The 20,431-nt window shown below is 46.2% G+C and overlaps 1 protein-coding gene across 9 annotated transcripts in view; it reads right to left on the bottom strand.

Annotated features, from left to right (window-relative positions):
• LOC149351604 (uncharacterized) overlaps positions 1 to 20,431 on the bottom strand; it is an 89,265-nt gene that overhangs the window by 28,277 nt on the left and 40,557 nt on the right. For all 9 annotated transcript variants that reach the window (XM_089580920.1, XM_089580919.1, XM_089580927.1 and 6 more), the window contains 4 exons: positions 17,481 to 17,630; positions 12,264 to 12,353; positions 11,220 to 11,288; positions 7,351 to 7,449 (listed from right to left, as the gene is read on the bottom strand). In XM_089580920.1, coding sequence (XP_089437046.1) covers positions 7,351 to 7,449; positions 11,220 to 11,288; positions 12,264 to 12,353; positions 17,481 to 17,630 — 408 coding nt within the window. The remainder of the gene's footprint in view (positions 1 to 7,350; positions 7,450 to 11,219; positions 11,289 to 12,263; positions 12,354 to 17,480; positions 17,631 to 20,431) is intronic.

The following is a 20,431-nucleotide window of genomic DNA, read 5'->3' as shown; positions in this document are numbered from 1 at the left end:
TGCTCAGAGATCTTAGACATGCTGTGGCGCAGACCAGGGGCTTCACCTCCTTCCTTAGTGTCATCCCCTAGAGCAGCAATGTCACGCATAAACAACACAAAAAAAAAAGTCATACTTTGGCTTTCGAAACAGTTGAGTAGCAGTTTCATCGCTGCCATCAGCATGCGGACTTTGTGAAGCACAGCCTCTTAATTGCAAGGCGTTACTTTTTTGTGAGATCAAGGAATGCAATAAAGGTAAAATTATTGTCCTGCCTATCATAGAACTTGTGTTATATGGTTTTTCGGACGCCACTCCAGAAACAGTGATACAAACTTTTATTTCAGTTTCTGAATTCGCAATTTCAAAACATCATAACTCTACTATGAGAAGCAGGATGATAATTTTACCCTTATTGCATTCCTTTATGTCAATACAAACCAGATGCACGCATTTCAGCAAGCTTCTTGCAACGAAATTTCTTATATGCTCCTGCATAACATATTCCATAAGTGCACAAGGACTTGCTTTAGATTAAATTAAATGGAATATTTGGGATCAGCATGCAAAAACATATTTTCCCTGAAGACTGAATAATGGTGGCTTCCTTAAGGGGGGACACTGGTCTTGAAAAAAAAATTTTTATTAATGAAGTCACAGTTACGAAATCTTCAGGGAATATGTATATTTGTGTGCTGATTCTAAATGTGTCATTTAATTTAATGTAAAACAATTCCTTGAGCACTTATGCAATTTTTATGCAAGTATTTTGCGGAAAGTTTTGAAGAAAATTTGCTGCGGGAAACTCGCTGAAATGTATGCCATTGGCTTCTCTTGACACCAAGGAATACAATAAGGGAGAAATTGTCTTCCTGCCTATCATAGAACTTGAGTTATAGAGTTTTGAAGTTGTCGCTTCAGAAATGAGAAGGAAAATGTGTATTCCTGTGTGTGAAGTGGCAGCTTCAGTACCCTATTACTCAAGTTCTATGAGAGCCAGGATGATAATTTTACCTTTATTGTATTCCTTGGTGTCAAGAGAACCCAATGGCATACATTTCAGCAAGTTTCCTGCAGCAAATTTTCTTGAAAACTCTCCGCAAAATACTTGCATAAAAGTTGCATAAGTGCTCATGGAATTGTTTTACATGAAATTAAATGACATATCTAGAATCAGCCCACAAAAATACATGTGCCCTGAAAACTTCATAACTATGACTAAATTAATAAAATTTTCTTTTCAAGACCAGTGTCCCCCCTTAATCAAAATCTTTTTAAAGAGCAGGGAAGCCACACTTAAAGGCTTTCCCTCAAAAGGTGTTTGGGGTTGGCTATATGCTTGCATTATGTAGAGTATAGGCCACCGAGTATTGATGCCGCATATAAGACCTCAAAAGCGAGCCAATCATTTACAATACATTTTTATAAATTCGCTCTTCTATGCCTTGGGGCGAACAGCAGTGCCGGGCTTTCGCCCAAATCCGCGTGCAACGAGTCATGCAGCACTTGTTACGTGAGAAGGGTAGGGCTATCACTAGTTTGCCGCGCCAACCCTTTCTGACGTCACACAGCTACCATGATGGCCGCGGCCGGAAGCTCCCCCTCCCCCGAGAGCTCCTGGGCACGTCGGCAGCCGGTGTAGGGGCTGAGATATTTCAGTGTGCAAAAGTGACGAGAGGAGAGAGAGAAAGGTGACAAAACGCAGAAATTCAAATTTTAACTACAGAAAACTCAGCTTCCACAAAACGCATTAAAAAAAATCCTTGCTGGAGGATATTTGTGAAGCGGCATCCTTTAACATGCTAGGCGTACCACAACATGATTAAGATCCTCCTTCACAGTCCCTTTAAATAATCCATTTAACTTCATGTAAACTAGTGCTAGTGCACTTACATAATATGCTCTGTGGGATTTTGAAGCGAAATTGTACGAAATTAGGTAGCAGGGAACTTGCTGACATGCATGCCATTGGTTTGTCTTGACATTAAGGAATACAATAAGGGAAAATTATCAGCCTTTCTATTATAGAACTTGAGTTATGAGGTTTTGTAGTCGCCACTTCAGAAACGGGAATAAAAACTTTTCTTCCAATTTCTGAAGTGGCTCATTCAAATCCCCATAACTAACTCAAGTTCTACAATAGGTCAGATGATAATTTTTCCCTTATTGCATCTTTGATGCCAAGACAAATTAATGGCATGCATTTCAGTAATTTCTCTGCAGCAAAATTTCTTACAATTTCTCTCCAAAACGTTACATATTACAAAAGCGAAGTGCATCATTCTTTCCTCGCTCAGCCAAAGACTGGAATAGCCTTCCACACGACGTCACTGCAACGACCTGTCATTCTTCACTTTTGAATTGTATAACTGCGATATTTAACGAATAACATCTTTGTACACAAAGCTTGATTTTATCTGTACCCACCCCTTCTATCTGATACCCCCTAACTGGGGGTCTTCAAGGTAATAAAGTGAAGTGAAGTGCACAAGCACTAGTTCTACATGAAATTAAAGGGCATATTTGGAATCAGGATGGCAAAACACATGTTCCCTGAAAATTTCATAGTTGTGACTTCATTAATCAAATATTTTTTCTAGGACCAGCTTCTAGGACCTAGATTTTTTTCTAGGACCAAGGTCAAGCCAAGTGAAGTCATACCTGATGTATGCAAGGAGCTAGGACGACGGGCTTTTTTGGGGTGAGAGTGCGAGACAAGCTGGAGCCAGCATGTCTGGTCAGCCATGATAACACCCCCCCCCCCCCCCCCCCCCCTTTTCTAGAGACACACCAACACACAAGTGGAAACGAGTCAGCACCAGCTAAATAGCCATGAAGGAGATAACGATGATATAATGGAAAGAAATAATGACAGCACAACAGCTGCAATGCAGTGCATCCTTCCCTTAGGAATACAAAGGTCACAACATGCAATGTACCGTATATTGCCACATACAAGTTGACCTTTTTTTCTGTTCCCAACAAAATTGCCCATATGTACTAGCTTTACAATGGGGGGAGGGGGGGGTAGCAAATGGTGCGAGTTGCGGGGTCATCATAAGGCAGCAGTACACAGTAGGTCTCTTCAATTTGGCTGCATTTTCTGCACCAGTTCAAGGAGTACAGCACTTTTGTGTTCGTTTTGCCAGTGCAGCGCGTGCCTGCTGCCCTTCCGTCATCGTTTTTCCAGCCTAGTGCACCACTCTCCGAAGTGGAAGTGAAGCTGTAGTGCAGCAATATGGCAGCGACCATGTGTAGATCACAGAAGCGAAATAGATATGATAGTAGACTCTTAAAGAGATGATGGGAGATCTTTCTTGAGAGGAGGAAGCTGTTTATGGCGTCATAATGGGAAACCTAAGCCATCAAGTCAAGCCGCATGGGCAGCCTTTCAGCGCATCTTCGTACATTGCCTGTGTGAATACATTCAACGACTATTTTGTTTTTTTTTCTCCCGTGAAATGACTATTTCCTGGGGCTGGTTCATGGCAACAGTTCATTGCAATTTGTAGCCTGAAAATTCTCTATGTGGTTCGGGATTGTGCCGCCCGTTGATGCCGGCAGCACGTAGCTGGCTGTAAATTGATGGCAACACCAAGGCTAGCAGACAACCAGGCCTGCCCTCGGCCATTCATTTCGGAAGCAGCCAATGCTGCCCTAGTGTAGTGAGTGCAGCCGAATTAAAGAAACTTACCATAAGAGCCGCACTTTTTTAAAAATTCGATTGTGAATTTTGAAGGTGCGGCATATACACAAATTTAAAATGAACTACAGTTGAACCTCGATATAACGAAGTCCTACTTGCAGCCGAAAATTTCGTTACATCGCGAATTTCGTTACGTCGAGGTTCCCATGTTTCAGCTGTCAAAATAAAGTATAACTGGTTCAGGAACACTGCTTGTTGATGGGAACTTGTAAATCACTTATTGAGGAAATACGCAAGAAAATCGAGTAATAGTATCGCTAACAAGGGCACCGGATGTTTTTTTCTACATCAGGAGCATAATGAGTGATAGCAAACACCGCGACGGCATCATTTTTCTCCGTGTGCGCATAGCAAAAGAACGAGCGCAGCGCCTAGTACTGAAAGCCGCCACAAGATGTCGCTACTGGTATCATCATCATCAGCATTGAACATTTGCAGCCGGGGACGCATCAGAGAAAAATAAAGAAAAATGTTCGCATCGCTCACGCCGGCGCGGTGGGATTGTGCTCGCGGCGCGGTTATACTCCGACGTAGCGCGAGCGCGCGGCACGGCGACGTCACGTTCGCGAAACAACGGCGCCCGATCGCCAGCGTGTTCGGCGGCTACCGGCGCGCTCTGACGGCGCCCGGCGCGGAATGCAGCCGGCTGCATTTCGCGCGGGCCGCGCCGAGAGCGCGCCGAAGCCGCCCACCCAGAATGCACCGCGCGCGCCTCCCACGCCACGCCTCCCCTCTACCCCCTTCGCCACTCGCCTCCTCTGCCAGGGCACGTTTTTTTTTTTTTTCGCCGCTCACCCGTTTTAAAGGTACGACCACACTAGCTCCACGAGTTTGTCAACACTGAAGACTTTTTTTTGTTGTTCTCTAAGAGGACATGGCACGCAAAAAAAAAAAAAAAAAACGAACGGACGCTGCAAGAAAATTCCGGTTTGCGCTTTCACGTTCAGAGTCTACAGCTCGCCAGTGGCGTCATGGCGCGGCGCGTCTTGAAACTTCCATGCCGCGGGCTTTGTATGCGCACGACAGATGGCGCGGCGGTACGTTCTCGCAGATTCCCACACTGCCGGCAAAATTGGCGCGTAAAAGGGCAAATACAAACTGCGTTTCGTCTCGGCTAAACTTTTAGCTCTCATTCGATTGTCAAGGTAGCTCCTGGCACATGCATGCGATGCACAAGGACTTCGTTACATCGAAAGTGCGGAGCAAAATTACTTCGTTAAATCGCGAAAAAAAATACATGGTTTTCAATGGGGAAGTGATTGGGAAATGAAAAAAATGCGTTACATCGCGAATTTCGTTACATTGAGGTTCGTTACATCGAGGTTCGACTGTATAAACATTATTTTTTTCTCAATTATTATACAGTCCAAAACGGGGTGTGGCCCATACATTGGCGCGGCCCTTACACGAGATTACCGTATTTACTCGCGTAATGATCGCACCCCCGAATTTTGCTGGCAAAATTCAATTTTTTTTATTCCCCGCGTAATGATCGCACCCCGAACTTGCCGCGGCAATTTGTCGACGATGTCGAGTCTAGCCGACGATGATCGTACTTGCTATGTCTGTCTGACAGATGGCACGTGCAGATTACCATCTTTCTCTGTCAGCATTGCAGCGGCAGCCGCTCGTTGGTTGACCTGCGGTCACACGGGCAGTCTAAATGCGATTATGCTCAACCGCGGATACCAAACTTAACTGCGGTTATCTCGAATCACGGTTCGCCGTTGTCGCAAGTCTCGCCACCATTCTGGGTTGCTGTGCAACGAACGAAGTGACGCGGTGATCCGGCTAAACTTTATTGTTCTCGTAAATAATAAGCCCTGGTATACGGGAACGTCAAAAATGAATTTTCCTCGAGGATCGCTGACCTGTACCGAGTTGCCGATAGGAGTAATAACTGCGATACAAGCTAGTTTTACGTTCGCAGCCGCGTAGCAGCTGCCGCCGTTGCTGCGCGAGTGACCTGATCTGCTGGCCGGTTCCGCTACGAAGGCGTCGCTGAAATCAATTGTATATATTTCTTTTAATATGAAACAATTAGGTTGTCAGAAAGGCAGCGCCGTAAGTGGAACATTCATTATAGCGTTGGTCTATTTAAAAGCGCCGTCCACTGTGGCTTCGATACGAAATAAGTTAGGCCTAACGACGACTAGGGAGCACAGCGTGCTGCTGTCCGCCGCGCTCGCGGGCGGCACCATTGTGGTAAACGCGCGGAATCTAGTGCTCTGAGCGTTGCGAGTGTGTCACCTAAGTGCATCAACAATGCGGCAGGGACCGGACATTTTTCGGTGTAACGGCGGTAAAATGCGTAGCTTGAGCGCCGCCGGACGTTGCTGTTGTGCACTGTTGCTGCGCTATCGGACGAGACCGAAGGCCGCATAAAAGCGCCGTCACGCAGCACTATACACACTGCCTAATTTGATGTGTTGCTCTCGGAACGTAATTTAGTGCGAAGAACGTACGTTCTTGAAGCGGGCCAGCTTGTGCGCTTTTTGCACTCTACCTGCTCGGTTAACGACGTAAGAGATCGCCGAAATCGGTTCGCGATAACCGCGGGTAGCGCGCCCGTGTGATAAGGGTTGTCTGCCTGTGACTTGTTTGCGTTTTCGGCGCTCAAAAACTTTTTGTAACAAATTTACCCCGCGTAATGATCGCACCCCTAAATTTGTCAATTTAAAAAAAAAAAAAGTGCGACCATTATGCGAGTAAATACGGTATATGGTAGCATATATTGCACGTTTTGACTTCTGTGCAGTTTTTGGGATGTGCTCGCGAGATCTCCATATTATTTGTGCATCCTCTTTTTGAAGCCTTAAGGGGGGCAGGGGGTCATGAGGGACCAAAATGATAAAAAATAAATTTTGAAAATGCCATTTTTGAAATCTGCAGCCCATCTTTTACATACCTACAAATTCATTTACTCCTTCGGTCAGTATTTTCAACATGTTGTAAAATAACTAACTAATACTGGCTTAACCAAAAAGTACTTCCTACATCGTACAGTAAAGCCTCGCTTATATGCTACCGGTTCATAAGATTTTCCGGTTCGTACACTCAAGATCGCAGATATTAAAAATGTCCCACTGAGTTGCACTACATTTTTCCCGGTTAACACATTCCCAGAAAACACGATTTCCCGGCTACTATGTTTAAAATTTTGACAATTTGTGGTCGTATAATGCGTTTACTGACCAACCGCATATGTGCAAACATACAAGTGGGCTGAAGGAGAGCGCACTAGACATGTTTTTTGCGGCAGTCTCCCGCCGTGGTGGCTTCTATGCAGTGCCTAGATGCAACGAGGCGAAGCACAACCAGAAACGCCGCGCTAGCATTCACGACGGCCGTTTTTGCGAGGACGCAATGTAAACAAGAGAAACACTGAAGTTTTTTCGCGGTGCATAAGGACAAAGAGAAGTTTTTTCCGGGTCTGGTAAAGGCAGCTTAAAAAGCAGAAACACTGCGACAATCACTTGCTGTGGTGGCTTCCCTACAGTACTGGGGTGCAATGCAAAGGGGAGAAGCATCCAAAAATGACAAGGAAGAGATTTTGGTTACTTTCGTCATTGCCGACGACGAAGCGGATGCGTTACGAATTTCCTTCTGCGTTAACGACAGCGCGAACTGAACTCAGCGAGCACTGCGTTTGAACTAATGCTCACCTTGGAGGACCATACATGGGTGGTCCTCGTGATGGGGGCTGACTGCCCCGTGGTCTTCCTGGTGGTGCAGCAGGGGCAGGTGACCGAGACCTTGAACGGCTGCACCATGAAGTGCAGTATTTATTTCGTGAAAATGCCAAAAAAAGAAAACTCCAATGGGCAGGTAAACAAAACGGGTGAATACAACATTACAACAGGCTAGTATGCTAAAATGCAAGGCGACAATTCAGCAGTTCCTGCGAGAAAGAACCTTTACAGCCTAGCATGTGTAGTATAATGTGCAAGAACTATAAAAACCAGGAAGATTGTACTGCCCTTTGCCAGTGGCAGCAGACCAAGCAAGCACATGTAAAATGAAAGCCTCACACAAACTGTTAGAAGCACTACATTTATCAACAATGATAACAATGCCGCTTCAGACGAATTAAGATGATGTGCAGCTAAATGCAAGAATGGCAAATGAAGGTGTCACTACAGTCGACGATCAAAAATTCAGACTCCTATTTTTTTGGACACTCTTGGTCAATTGAACTTTTTTGCAGCACTGCGACATGCTCCATACAGCCAATGTATAAGAGCGCCTGAAATTTCGAACACGTAGCAAGCGATTGCTATATTTTCGAACTTCATTAGCACTCACTGGGGCGCTGCCACCAATTGCTAAGCCACCATATAATGAGCAAAAGCTGCACAAAGTACCATGATCATCATCAGCCTCCACGCCCAATACAAGACAAAGACTTCTGCAACTCTACCCTAGCAATAAACCATCATTTACATTTTGTATGGCAACATCCATACTTAATTCAAGTGTAGTCAAAATTTTAAAAGTGGCTGTCTTTAGTTAGGTACACCTTACAATGCAATGTAAAATAACTGATCTATTACACAGAATATTTACTATTCTTGCAGCTAAGAAAGTGAGATGTTAATGCTGGAAGCTGTGGTGAGGGTGCTTTCTAGAAGCTGCTTGCGACTTTCATGATAGTGGAGGCCTCTTGTGCATAAAGTGTTCAAAATATGTTAAAATTTCATCGAAACACTACTTACCGTATTTACCCAATTCCAACGCGCACCTTTTTTCGGGGAAAATACGTCTCAAAATCGCATGCGCGTTGGATTCGAGTGCAAACCAAAACTGCCCCATAGCTGCCCATCGTCATCGCCATTATACGATGTGGGAGCTCGGTACAAAGGGTAAAGCCATTATCATCCATCCATCCAGCTCACTAACTGCCGGCAAACATGGGAGCACGTTTGCTCGTCGTTTTCTGCGTCGCAGGAGCCGTTTTCAATCGGTGTGGCGCTTGTCATTGGTCGCGTGCTCAGCGACCACGGACCACGTTCACGGCGACGGTATCCCATGCACTGCCGCGGGCGGACGCCTCATCACTGCCTTTGCACGATCGAGATACGCGGCTCGAAGAATCTGCTTATCACACAACAGTTGTCAGAAACGAGTCATTTCGGCGGTAAAGTTCCAAAAACGATGAGAGTCCTTTCTGTTTTGCGGCCAATTCTCTGACAGAGATTACATCGTCCGCAGGCGGGGCACGCCGCGCCGCTGACGAGGTCGTGCATCATGCTGATCTAACAGATAACAGCGCTTCCGCGCTCGTTTTTACGCTTGTTTTGGCCGTCGAACATCTTTATCTTTCGCTCAGATGCACTGACGAAGTCATGGATGCTCCGCAAGAAGCTTGAAGGATCCAAATGGTGCATCGCCGCTGCCGCAGTTACGCCTAGCAGCAGACGAACCTCCCGTCACCGGAGCTCTCCGCTTTCGCTTGGGGCGTCTTCCTTTATACTGATGCTTTGTCAGGAACTTGCGTGAAAGAAAATCTCGTTTCTCAGTTGCATCCATAGCGGAGAAAGGAGAAAAACCTGGGCAGAAGCGTTTGTTCATGTCTCGGTGGCGGCAGAACGAAGAAAGAGCGTCTGTGTCCGACCGTGCGGTAGAATGCTCGTAGCCAATGGAAGGGCTCCGATCGTACCACGTGATTTGAAGGGCCAGTCGCGACTTGGGCGGGAAACGATCTTTATTTTCCGTATTTTTATCAAGAATGCGCTGCTGCCGAAGTGGCTTCTGGCAGGAGAGGGCTAGGCCTACTTCCCCGCGAAAATTCAAGAGCGGGCGACGCCGTGGAGCGAAATGCCGCGTTCCCGAAATTCGGTCAAATTTGCACTTTCGCGAGCCACCGCGAGAGCTTTAATTGCATTCTTTACTAACTTCCCATTGGTTATCGGCTTTGATTTTTTATACATAAAAGAAGAGGCTGGGGGGAATACAAAACGTAAGAAAATACAAAATCGACTTTATCGAAAAAATTCGCGGTTTTTTCACCTGCATCTCTCCTTAAAATATAAAACGGTTGCAAATTATTTTAATTCGTGGAAGCCACATGCATGTTAGAAGCGGGGCTTGTAGTTTTTTTTTTCATTACCAATATCGGGCGCGTGTTAGAATCGGGGCTTGAATTTTTTTTTTTTTTTTGGTGCCGTAAATTGGGGGCGCGTTGGAATTGGGTAAATACGGTACTAACACTGCTTTCCTATACAGCAAGGACCCACAATCTTTTAAGCCTTGGAAAACCCTAACAAGTTTCAAAAAGATGCCCAGGAATCCCATGTCTTGGCTTCCATCCCTTTTTGCCCAACATGCATTCAGAAGAAAACATGCAGACATGCAGCCGTTAAAAAATGGCCAAATTAATCATGACTGACTGCAATGAAAGTCTGCTATAAGCAATTACAGTGACTAGTCAAAAATTGAAGTGGGGAAAGAAAAGGTGGAGTTTGAGGCATGTGTGGTTTTAGGTGCTCAGGGAACACCATCACAGTGAAACCTTGTCATAGCAAAAAGGCAAAAAAAAACTGTAGAACAGTTCGATATAGTCAAAATTTGTAATATAAAATTTTGCCAAAAACTCACACAGGAGAATCGAAATTCAGAGAAAGAATGGCAAATGGGCGAGACCCTTTTCGTAGTTTTAGCACAGTTTTAAAGCCACTAGTGGCAATTGCGGAAGACGCAAAAAAGCAGCAAATGCCAGTTAGGTTGGCTTCCCCGCACAGCACTGCAGCACGTGGCAGCGGCAGGTCAGACACCAGCTTCCTCGCATTACAGCGGTGCTGGGGAAAAAACTGGTTCCTAGGACGAAAGCTACTGCAGTTTTTACCACCTCCGCTCCGTGACAGCCAACGAGAGCAAAGGATGGCTGGAAAGCTACAACAACCAACCATGTCGCTGGTTCCGGGGCATTATCGACAGGTGCAGAAGGCACAAACAGGTGTCGACAGCATTGCCGCCAGCTGTTCTCACCGCTATACCTTCTGTGTCACTGTTGGCAAATGCGAAATAAAGTGTGAACCGTGGCACGAACACTTGCCGCACCACCACTAGCCACCCGTGTAATAAGACAAAGCCTGCCGCCTGCCAACCGAGCTGGCACAGCTCAGTGCTCGGCAGTTCGACATATATGTTATGGCAAACCATGTCGGATAAATAAAGTAAGAAATGCATGTGTTTACGGTTTATGGGGGTTTAACATCCCAAAGCAACTCAGGCTATGAGGGACGGTGTAGTGAAGGGCTCCAGAAATTTCGACTACCTGGGGTTCTCTAACGTGCACTGATATCGCACAGTACACGGGCCTCTAGAATTTCGCCTCCATCGAGATCCGATGTTTGTGAAAATATTTAGGAAGAGTTCGATATAGCCAATAATTCGCAATATCCATGTTCGTTATAACGAGGTTTGACTGTATTACTCCAAGAAACACAAGGGTTTCACAGAGCTCAGTTTACAAACTCCACACATGCCATACAGGACAAATGACATTATAAAGGTTTCTTATAACCTGACATACCTGTCGTAACTGGAGTAGGAGCTTCGAGAAGAGGAGCTGCGGGAATAACTGTAGGATGACCTTGATGACCTGAAACAAGTACACAGAAATTACAATGCAGTCTTCTTCAAGAAGAAACTACCATATAAACGCGTGTAAGGGCCGCACTGTTTTCCCGAAAGAAATATATAAAAAAAGGTTAATGAAAGGGCCGCACCCAAACTTTCCCCGACCCATGAAATACATGCACTGTGGCCTCCGCGATCAGCTCCAGCTGCGGGCAATGGTGCGTTTGATGATGGAGGCCACACACACGCACAGGAGCTTCCAGATGCCACCCATGGATGGCGCCAGAGGCCGCATATCATCATCATCGCCGTCAACTACTATACTCCCGCCGCGAGCTCCTGCTATTCATATCGGCATCAGTATCACCAGCGCCAGCTTTTTGTGGTTGTCAAAGGCACCAGAGCTGTGGTAGAGTGTTAGTTTGCAGCAGTTGTGGCTTCCGTGTGCTGCCACCGAGCGTTGCAATTTTAGCAGGATGGGCAAGCACCTTAATAGCTACATGGCTAGGAGTTTGCTCTCGGCCACGGCAAGCGTGCGGCGGGCAGGAAATTTGATGTGGCCAAGAAGTGCGTCCGACGATGGTGCAACCAAAAGGACGCATTGAAGAACACAAGCTGCAAAAAGCGCACTTTCCGACGCAAGCTGTGTAGGTTACCCGAACTGGAAGAAGAGCTGCTCTGCTATGTGAAGAAGTGCAGAACAACGGCTATGCATTGACAGTGGACATGCTACGAGACTTCTTGTGGGATAAGCATGCACCAGAGCACAGCACCAGCTCGGAGTCAGATGACTTTGCAAGTGATGATTGAACGTAAAATAAATGCTGCTCATTTCCTGATTGGTGTGTTTTTACTTTTTTTTTTTTTTGCACATCGCGTGTATGGGCTGCATCCCTAAAATTGGCCCTCGAATCTGGAAAAATAAACTGCGGCCCTTACGTGCGTTTATACGGCAATATTGCAGGCCTAAAAGAAAAAATAATTGACAAATGCTCACCTTGATGAAAATGACCTTGAAGAGCAATTTGAAAAGGACCTGCGATTTCGACCCCTGGACCTGCTACGACGACCCTTTGGTGTTTTTGACCTGGACAGAAGAAATATTCACTTGCTGAACTGCACAAGGACAAACCAGGTTATGCTGCAGTAGAATTTCGATGATACGATTACGTTTGATCCGAATTATGACAGTGTCCCGGGCGGTCTACGTTGCACAGAATACGTTACGATTCAGGATTATATGAAGTTTTTCAAGCCCGCGCAGATGGTACAAACACGCGACCACCCATGCAAGCGAGTGAGCACGTGCGGCTGGTCTGAAAGAGGAGCGCATACCCTCCCATCAATGTCCCGTGGCACCAGCCGAACCGGCTGCTGGGCCTGCCCATTCTGTTTCGCGTCCAGCTAGGCGAGCCACGTGGGCGATGTCACTCAGCTGTTGATTGGCCTATGGAAAAAGGCGCCTTGCAAGTAGTCGGAGCTTGTTGCCGCCGCACCACCTACCCCCCCTCTGCTGATACATTCCTCTGTTTGCTGCTGCCTCGAGCATTTCATGTTGTGCGCCAATGACTCTGTGCCTGCCTAAATGTGACCAGACAAGGACGCTAGTTAAGTGCGCACCGAAGACTGGATCGCTCAAAACAAATGTCTCGGAAGCGGAAGGTCCTTTCTTTTAAAGGTGCACTGAAGAGGAATCTGAACTCGTCTTTTTGCCGCGGGAACTCAATCTACACGTTCCGAGCATTCTTAGAAACTTCGATTTATTGCCCTGTGTGGCCGATTTCCGTAATTAAATCGAGTTAACGTCCGGCTCCCGCCTTTCTTTTTGAATTCTGCCTCGTACGGTGGGCGGAGTCGACCGACGCGGGGAGTGCCTTTCAGCCAGCTCGGTGGAGGCTTTGCTTTCGCTTCATTTTGTTTTTTAGGTTTCCGTGAATAAATAGTTTCATTTGCAGATAATATAACCGCAAAATAAGCCCGCAGAAATAAAAATACGCGCGGACTATTTGCTTCTACGGACTACTACGTATTACTCCGCCGATGGCAGGGCGGCAAGCCGCCACGGGACTGGGTGAAAGGCACTCCCCGCGTCGGTCGACTCCGCCCATCGTACGAGGCAGAATTAAAAAAATAAAGGCGGGAGCCGGACGTTAATTCGATTTAATTAGGGAAATCAGCCACACCGGGCAATAAGTCGCAGTTTCTAAGAATGCTAGGAACGTCTAGATCGAGTTCCCGCGGCAAAAAGACGAGTTCAGATTCCTCTTCAGTGCACTTTTAAACAAAAACATGAAATTTTGAAGATGAAAAAAAATGTCTTGACTTGGCAAACGAGCTAGGGCTAGCGCCGTCGACGCACTGCACTATTGTTGGGCAGTGGGACGTCATTTTGAAGAACGCCCAGCACTTTGGCGTCAACGTCAAGCAAGCAAAGAGTGCTACACATGTCAAGCCAGAAGTTCTACTGACATGGTTTCGCGACATGACTGCAGCTGGTGTCAACGTGGATGGCAAAGTGCTACGATATAAGGCCAACAACATTGAACTTTCTCTTGGCATTTAATATTTTCTAGCGTCCAGAAAGTGGTGCATTTTAAAGTTTCAAATAAAGGCACGGGCTTGTTTACAAAGGCACGGGCTTGTTTACAAAATTCTTTGCGAAGAATGTAAAAATGTGGACAAGACAGCTGTTGGCGACTGGATTAACTCGATGCCGGCGCTGACCTCACGGTATGCACCGCGTGACATTTTCAATGCCGATGAGGCAGGCATCTTCTTATACCTGCAACTGAGCAAGAGTTTGTGTGTGAAGGGCCAGGCTTGTCAGAACAGCCACAAAGGTAAGGAAAGAGTGTCTGTACCTATCTGCTTAAACAAACGATGCTCGCCATCATCAGCAAGGCTAAACAACAGATTCTTTCGATTAGCTGCACGTTTGCCTTGCACGTTTACCTTTCCTTTCTGAAATAAACCAGTGTTGGAAGTTAGCGCCATGTGTTGTGTGTCTTTCTGTGTCCTTGTCTCTTTGCACTACGTTTTTACCTTTCAAATATAAACCAACAAGCCCAAGCATATACCCTTCTTTTTTCGAGAGTTCCTTATGGGCTTAGATTGGAAAATATGATCGAAGAACAGAAAAATTTTGCTCTTCGTTGATCAGTGCTCTGCCCACTGCAGGCAAGTGACATTAAACGATGTCACAGTCATGTTCTTGAGTGCGAACACGACGAGCCACCTGCAGCTGTTGGACACCGGAATAATCTGGAATGTGAAACACCACTTCAAGGGCCTTTTAGTGAGGCGATTATTCCCAAAGATTGATCGCAAAGATGACAATTTGCAGATTAGTCAGCTGGACGCAATTCATTTTCTGGCCATGTCTTGGGACAGTGTGACTACGGAAACAATCGCAAACTGCTGACTGCCAAAGAGTCCGATGTCAATTTTGCTACTCTTGAAGGTTGGCAGACGCTGGACGTTCAAGCTTCTGTTTACGACTTTGTCATTGCAGATGACAATGTTGCAACTTGTGGGTTGCGGATCAATGAAGATTTAATAGATGAAAAAAAAACTGCGGTCACCAGACAGCGAAAAAGAAGAGGGTAATCCACTACCATCGAATGAAAAAACCCTCAACGCCCTTGACGTTCTGCGCTGCACCGTCAGCGCTGGCAGCGTGAGCGACAAAACTGTGGCACCGTTTTATTCTTTTCAGGCTGGGCTGATTGGCAAAATCGAGCCCAAGAAAATGCAAACCAGCATTACTAACTTTTTCAGCCGAAAGTAATTGAGCCGAGTAAACTTTGTGTTTCATTTTCATGCTAAACTTAGCTTGTTTTGGTCCATACGAATTTGTGATGATACAATATTTTCAGCGTCCCGTGGAATTCGTATCATCGAGATTCGGCTGTATACCGCTGTCACACGGCCAATCTCAATGCCCACTGAGTCAATGGCCGTTTAAATTTCCGAGAGGGCCGTCCAGATGCACCGTTGCCACACAGAAAATTCCAATGATCATTGAGTGAATAGTGAGCATGCGACCCGACAGATGGCGCTAGGGGTAGCAACACTGAAAAAAAAAAGATACGAAGTGAACAAGTCGAATGTTGGAGTAAGTGACATTTCAATTGAAACTTTCTTTTTCTTTTTTTTCTGAAAATGCGATTCAAATACTTCACAGTTAGGCACAATCTAGAGACAGCGATGGTGGGGCGACAATGGGCAGCGATGCGCGCTTCATTTCAGAAGCATTTTTTCGCTAGCCACAGATCAGTGACCATCTTTGTCGTGTGCATAGCCACCATCGTTGTAGCATTTGTGGGACAGTTCTTGGCATCAGTTATCATAAAGTGCGCTGAGAGGCGAAAAAAAAAGAGAAACGAGGCAGAACACTGTGACGCCTCACAACGAGAACAGCGTCGATTTGTTTACATCTGACTGCCGGCCTTTCTGCACAGCTGCCATTTTGACTACCGAATAAAAATTAGTATGAACTGGCTAACATACAGTCAAACCCGTTTATAACGAATAGCATGATTCAACGCGAATAGTTCGTTATATGAAGTATTTCGTTATAACCGAACCCGCTTTTAACGAACCTTTAACAAACCTCAGTACCAAATTCGTTATACACGAGTTCGTAAGCCGGCTTGCGAAGACGACAGCCGTCAGCGTTTGGGTGCTCCTGCGCATTTCCTCTGATGGCCGACTTGTTTTTCAAGATGGTGCTTAACGTGCTCCTCGGAATCTTGAAGTGCGCGGCAACGTCAGCCTTTAATCATCTCAAGTTTGTAGGAAAGCGGCACGGCACGCCGCTGCTTCGTCGTCATCTTGCAGGATGTAGCGGCGGAATGTGTCGGCAGCAAAGTAGGGACGTCCGGAAGCGAGCAGCACGACTTGCAAACGCGAGCAAAGAGAGCTGAGAAGACGCGGGAAAGCGTCGCGGGGCCGCGCATGCGCAGTGGAGGGAGCCCTAAGCTACTGCAGAAAGAGCCTCCCGGGCCGATTGCCCTGCATTTCACGAAAGCGCGGCGCGGGGGCAGGCAGCGGGGCGTCGCGACATGGAACCGGCGCAGTACCGCGTTGGCGGTCCTTTGACGACCGATTGCACGCGATAGCGGCGATCGCGGCACCGATTGCGGCGCCGATTGCGGCCCGGAAATGGCTGCCTAGAGATACTGGATGCGGGCACAAAGGCGCGTTGGCGGGCGTTTGGTGAGCGATCGCGCGCGCTGAGAGTTCGCTGTATCCAATGTGTAATTCGTTATAAAAAATACATTTCATATGGATAACGATATCACAACTTCGAGTGTTCGTTATAAGGAATAATTAGCTCTATCTGAGTTCGTTATATTCGGGTTTGACTGTAGTCTAAAATTTTGCCATTAAATCAAAAAGATATTTTTGTTGTTTCGAATTTTTGCGTGTCCCTCTCACTCACATGGTGAGTGAGGGGCTTTTCTCAATGGCCCGAGATTCCAATGGCCATTCGCAAACCTCCACTGAGTCGACGTCCATTGAGTTCAATGGTCATCGAAAACCGCCATGTGGCACTGGCTGATCCCCATTCAGTCTGATGTCCACTGATTTAATGGGCACTGAAACTGTCCGTGTGACAGGGGTATTACCTCTACTTTTGACTCCAGGATTTGCTATGATGAACTTGAACGAAGCAACCATTCACTTGCTGAAATGCATTATGTTAACTTTGATTTTGAACTCTGGATCTACTGTGGTGATTCTTTGGTAGGGGTGTGCAAATATTGCATTTTTTAAAAATATGAATCAAATATGAAGAAAAAATGAACTTGAATACTGAATACATGTTTAGTATAAAAAATTTTCAAAAATAGACAAACATTACTATCCTTACTTTTTTCAAAATAGCACATCGTCTTGACAATTGAAATCAAAACTAAACTGACTCAGTACCATACAAAAACAAAGTTATGCAAGCAAAGTATACCGCTATATCAGACAGTATGCAACCTGTGTTGTTGTTATAGACAACCTGTAATCCATGAATTAACATGACTGCCAACCAAAAATAACACAATGGCTAGGTAAGTAAACCTTCATTACTTTAGATGTCAAGGGACTGTTAGGAGGTTATAGTTTTCCTGAAATTATCAAATGCAGCAACACAAGCAAATCACCAAACACCATGTGGAGCTTGAATAAGAGCCCACCAGTATCGCATGCAGCCACCTACCTTCTCCACGGGTCCCGCCACTCGTCTGGCCGTGTTCTCGCCATGGGTGGAGGTGGAGCTTCTGGGAAGCGTTCTTCTCGCCAGCGCGGCTCCCTTTCAGGCCCTCCTCCATGAGGTCGATCTGGGCGCACCCCGTGCGAGTAGCCACTCCTCAAAGAAGACACATCAGGACAGTAAAATCTTAAACTTGTGCAATGTAAAAAGAAGCAGCACAATAGGCAACCAATGGGGGGAAAAAAAAAAGAATATCCTTGGTACTTTCCCTCAACTTTTAATCTGAGGTTTCCTTTTACAGTCGCCAAATGAATAATTCAGACCCCTGATTTTTCGGACTTTTTCATGGCCCCGCCACATGTTCCATAGAGCTAATGTTTAAGAGTAACTAAAATGTCGAATGCATCTCAACTCATTGCTTATTTTCTGGACCTCATTTTCACTGAACACAGCATCTTCATCAACAGCCAAGCCTCCATCCAATGAGTTTTATTTAATTTTATGAATAATTATTTTCCTAAACACTCAAATCTTTGTGTGCCAATTTTTTATTCCAAAGAGTCTTCATTTTGGGCCTGAAAGGGTTAATGCTAGGCATGTGCGAATATTCGATAATTTTGAATATCCGGTCGAATAGTAGAGTATTTGATATTTGATTCAAACCGAATGTTCGGCATTCGTCCCAAGTGAACAATTCACGGGGCGCTTTGTTGACCTAAAGAGCGGTGAGGCGAAAGCCGGTGTTGCTGCTTGTGTCAATAATGTGTGGGTAAAATGTTAAGCTTCGCTTCTAAGAGTGGAATGTGACGGCGTCTTGCAACGCTGCCAGGGAGTCCACAGATCCCCATTGCCCGTTCGGTTCTACACCTTGCTCGCCGGCAAATTGGTGTTTCAGGAAAGGAAATACTATATCTGTCTTGCACATCTCGGTGGACACCTGAACCTCGCCATAAGGGAAGGGAGGAAGATGGGAGTGAACAAAGACACCGTATTCACTAGGCACGCATTCTGTTCATTCCAAACCATCAAGCTTGCATGGCGGAGTGGTTAGCGTGCTCGTCTCGCACTGCGGAGACCCTGGTTCATTCCCCAACTTGACCAATTTCCTACTCGGTTTTATTTATTTATTTTTTTTTACTTTGAGCATCACTATACCATCCTTTTAATTGGTTGCATGGTTACTAGCCAAAGTACAATCGGCCCCGTTTGAAATTCGCGCACTGTGACGTCACGACTATTTCGACCAATTGAAAAGCATGACATTCTGTCGACAACTCCTGCTTACAACGATGAGGCATTAAAGGCTTCTGTCTTAATAATGTTTCGGAACTGTTGCTGAGTGTGGTTTTGGTACGGTGTACCTTCTTCAGGACGGCACTGCAGCATGCATGCAACCAAACCCAGACTCCGCGTCACTTGCCTGCGCTCCTGCGCGTATGCTGCAGCCAGTCTGTGCATGCTCGTGACAACAGACGCAAGAAGGCGCAAGCGCAGCGCCCAGATCTCTACCTGCCACTTGTCTGTGGCTTTGTGACCCGCAGTGCACAAGCGCTGCAACCGGCACAGCGGCGTGCATCAATAGAGAGATTTAGCATAGCGCGGATCCACTTCTGCATGCCACCAGTGCGCATGCGCTGACTGGCCCCACGGGCCAGGTGTGCAGACAGCTGGCCAGCGTCTGGCACCTTGTGGCATCCTCAGGGCAATCTGCGCATGAGTAGTGACTCCCCACGGAAGCGGATTGTGATAGCGGCTGCAGATTGCACTATACTAAATCTCTCTAATCCGAGGACGTGCGGCTCCCTTGACTTCCGCAGAACGAGTGTGCTGACTGCAGTGGCCGCAGCCGCTCTTCTGTGCATGATATTTGCAATTTACACGTAACTGCGCGAGCACGAGAGGAAGCTAACGCGAGGTACATGGAGATGGGCACCTCTTTCCGATGCCTGATGCGGGGTGGCACTGGGTGCATAGTGCATACGCCTACCAGGTGTTTACGGAGTCGTCGCTTAAAAGCAATAGCTGCACCATGACGCAATCGCAATGAAGACCAGCAGCCGGGGCTGCTACGATAGGTCTCGCATCCCATAAACATGCCGGCTCCACATGTAGGTTGACTCCTCCAATTTCAATCGCCATTAATACAAAACGTCAACACAGCTTCAATGCGTGTAACAAAGCTTCAATGCATTCCTTCATTTCTTCAAGTAATGCTTTGTGTGCCAAAAACAAAATTTCAATATGCCTGATGTGCCATTCAACTTTTTTTTGTGCGCTATTAGATGTACAGGGTCGTCCACTCTTAGAACGCGCTAGCGCATGACCGTGCTCTTTGGAGGGTCACTGCGTCCGAAACGGCTGCGCATCGAAGCGAAGTGGCAGATGACGCAAAGCACCACGTCCAGGTACACCTTCTCCTGCGCCACTTTGCTGCGATGAGCGACTGTGTCGCACGCGGTGGCCCTCTGAAGAGTGCGGCCATGCGCTAGCGCATTCTAACTCAGAGTGGACGACCCTGTACAGTCGATAACTGAAAATTTGGACGCCCCAATTTTCGTACATGCTTGATTACTCGGACTTCTTCACAGCACCACGACATGGCCCATAGAGCCAATGTATAAGAGCACCTGAAATTTTGGACGCGCCACAACTTCAAATGATTCAAATGAGAATTCTGGAATTTTCTGGAATTTTTCTGGAATTCTTTCTTTCGAACTGGAATTTTTTCTTTCCTATCATTCACAGCACTTTGTAAAAAACATCCATATCCATTACTTATCCTTACGCAGTGCCTACTCTCTCTGTAAACTGAACTCCTAATAAATGTAGCATATTCTCCTGGTCCCTTGAGGTTTTGATTTTTTGGTAAAATTTTATTTTTTCAGACTGACCAATTTCTTTTCACATTCTCGTAGTCCCTTAGCGCCTGAAAAATTGGCCTGCAATTGTATTTTATT

The sequence above is a fragment of the Amblyomma mixtum genome, chromosome 3 (genome assembly GCF_055824585.1).
Source record: "Amblyomma mixtum isolate Tamu chromosome 3, ASM5582458v1, whole genome shotgun sequence".
Taxonomy (NCBI): domain Eukaryota; kingdom Metazoa; phylum Arthropoda; class Arachnida; order Ixodida; family Ixodidae; genus Amblyomma; species Amblyomma mixtum.
Note: the sequence above shows the minus strand (reverse complement) of the source record. Positions and strands in the feature narration are given on the sequence as shown.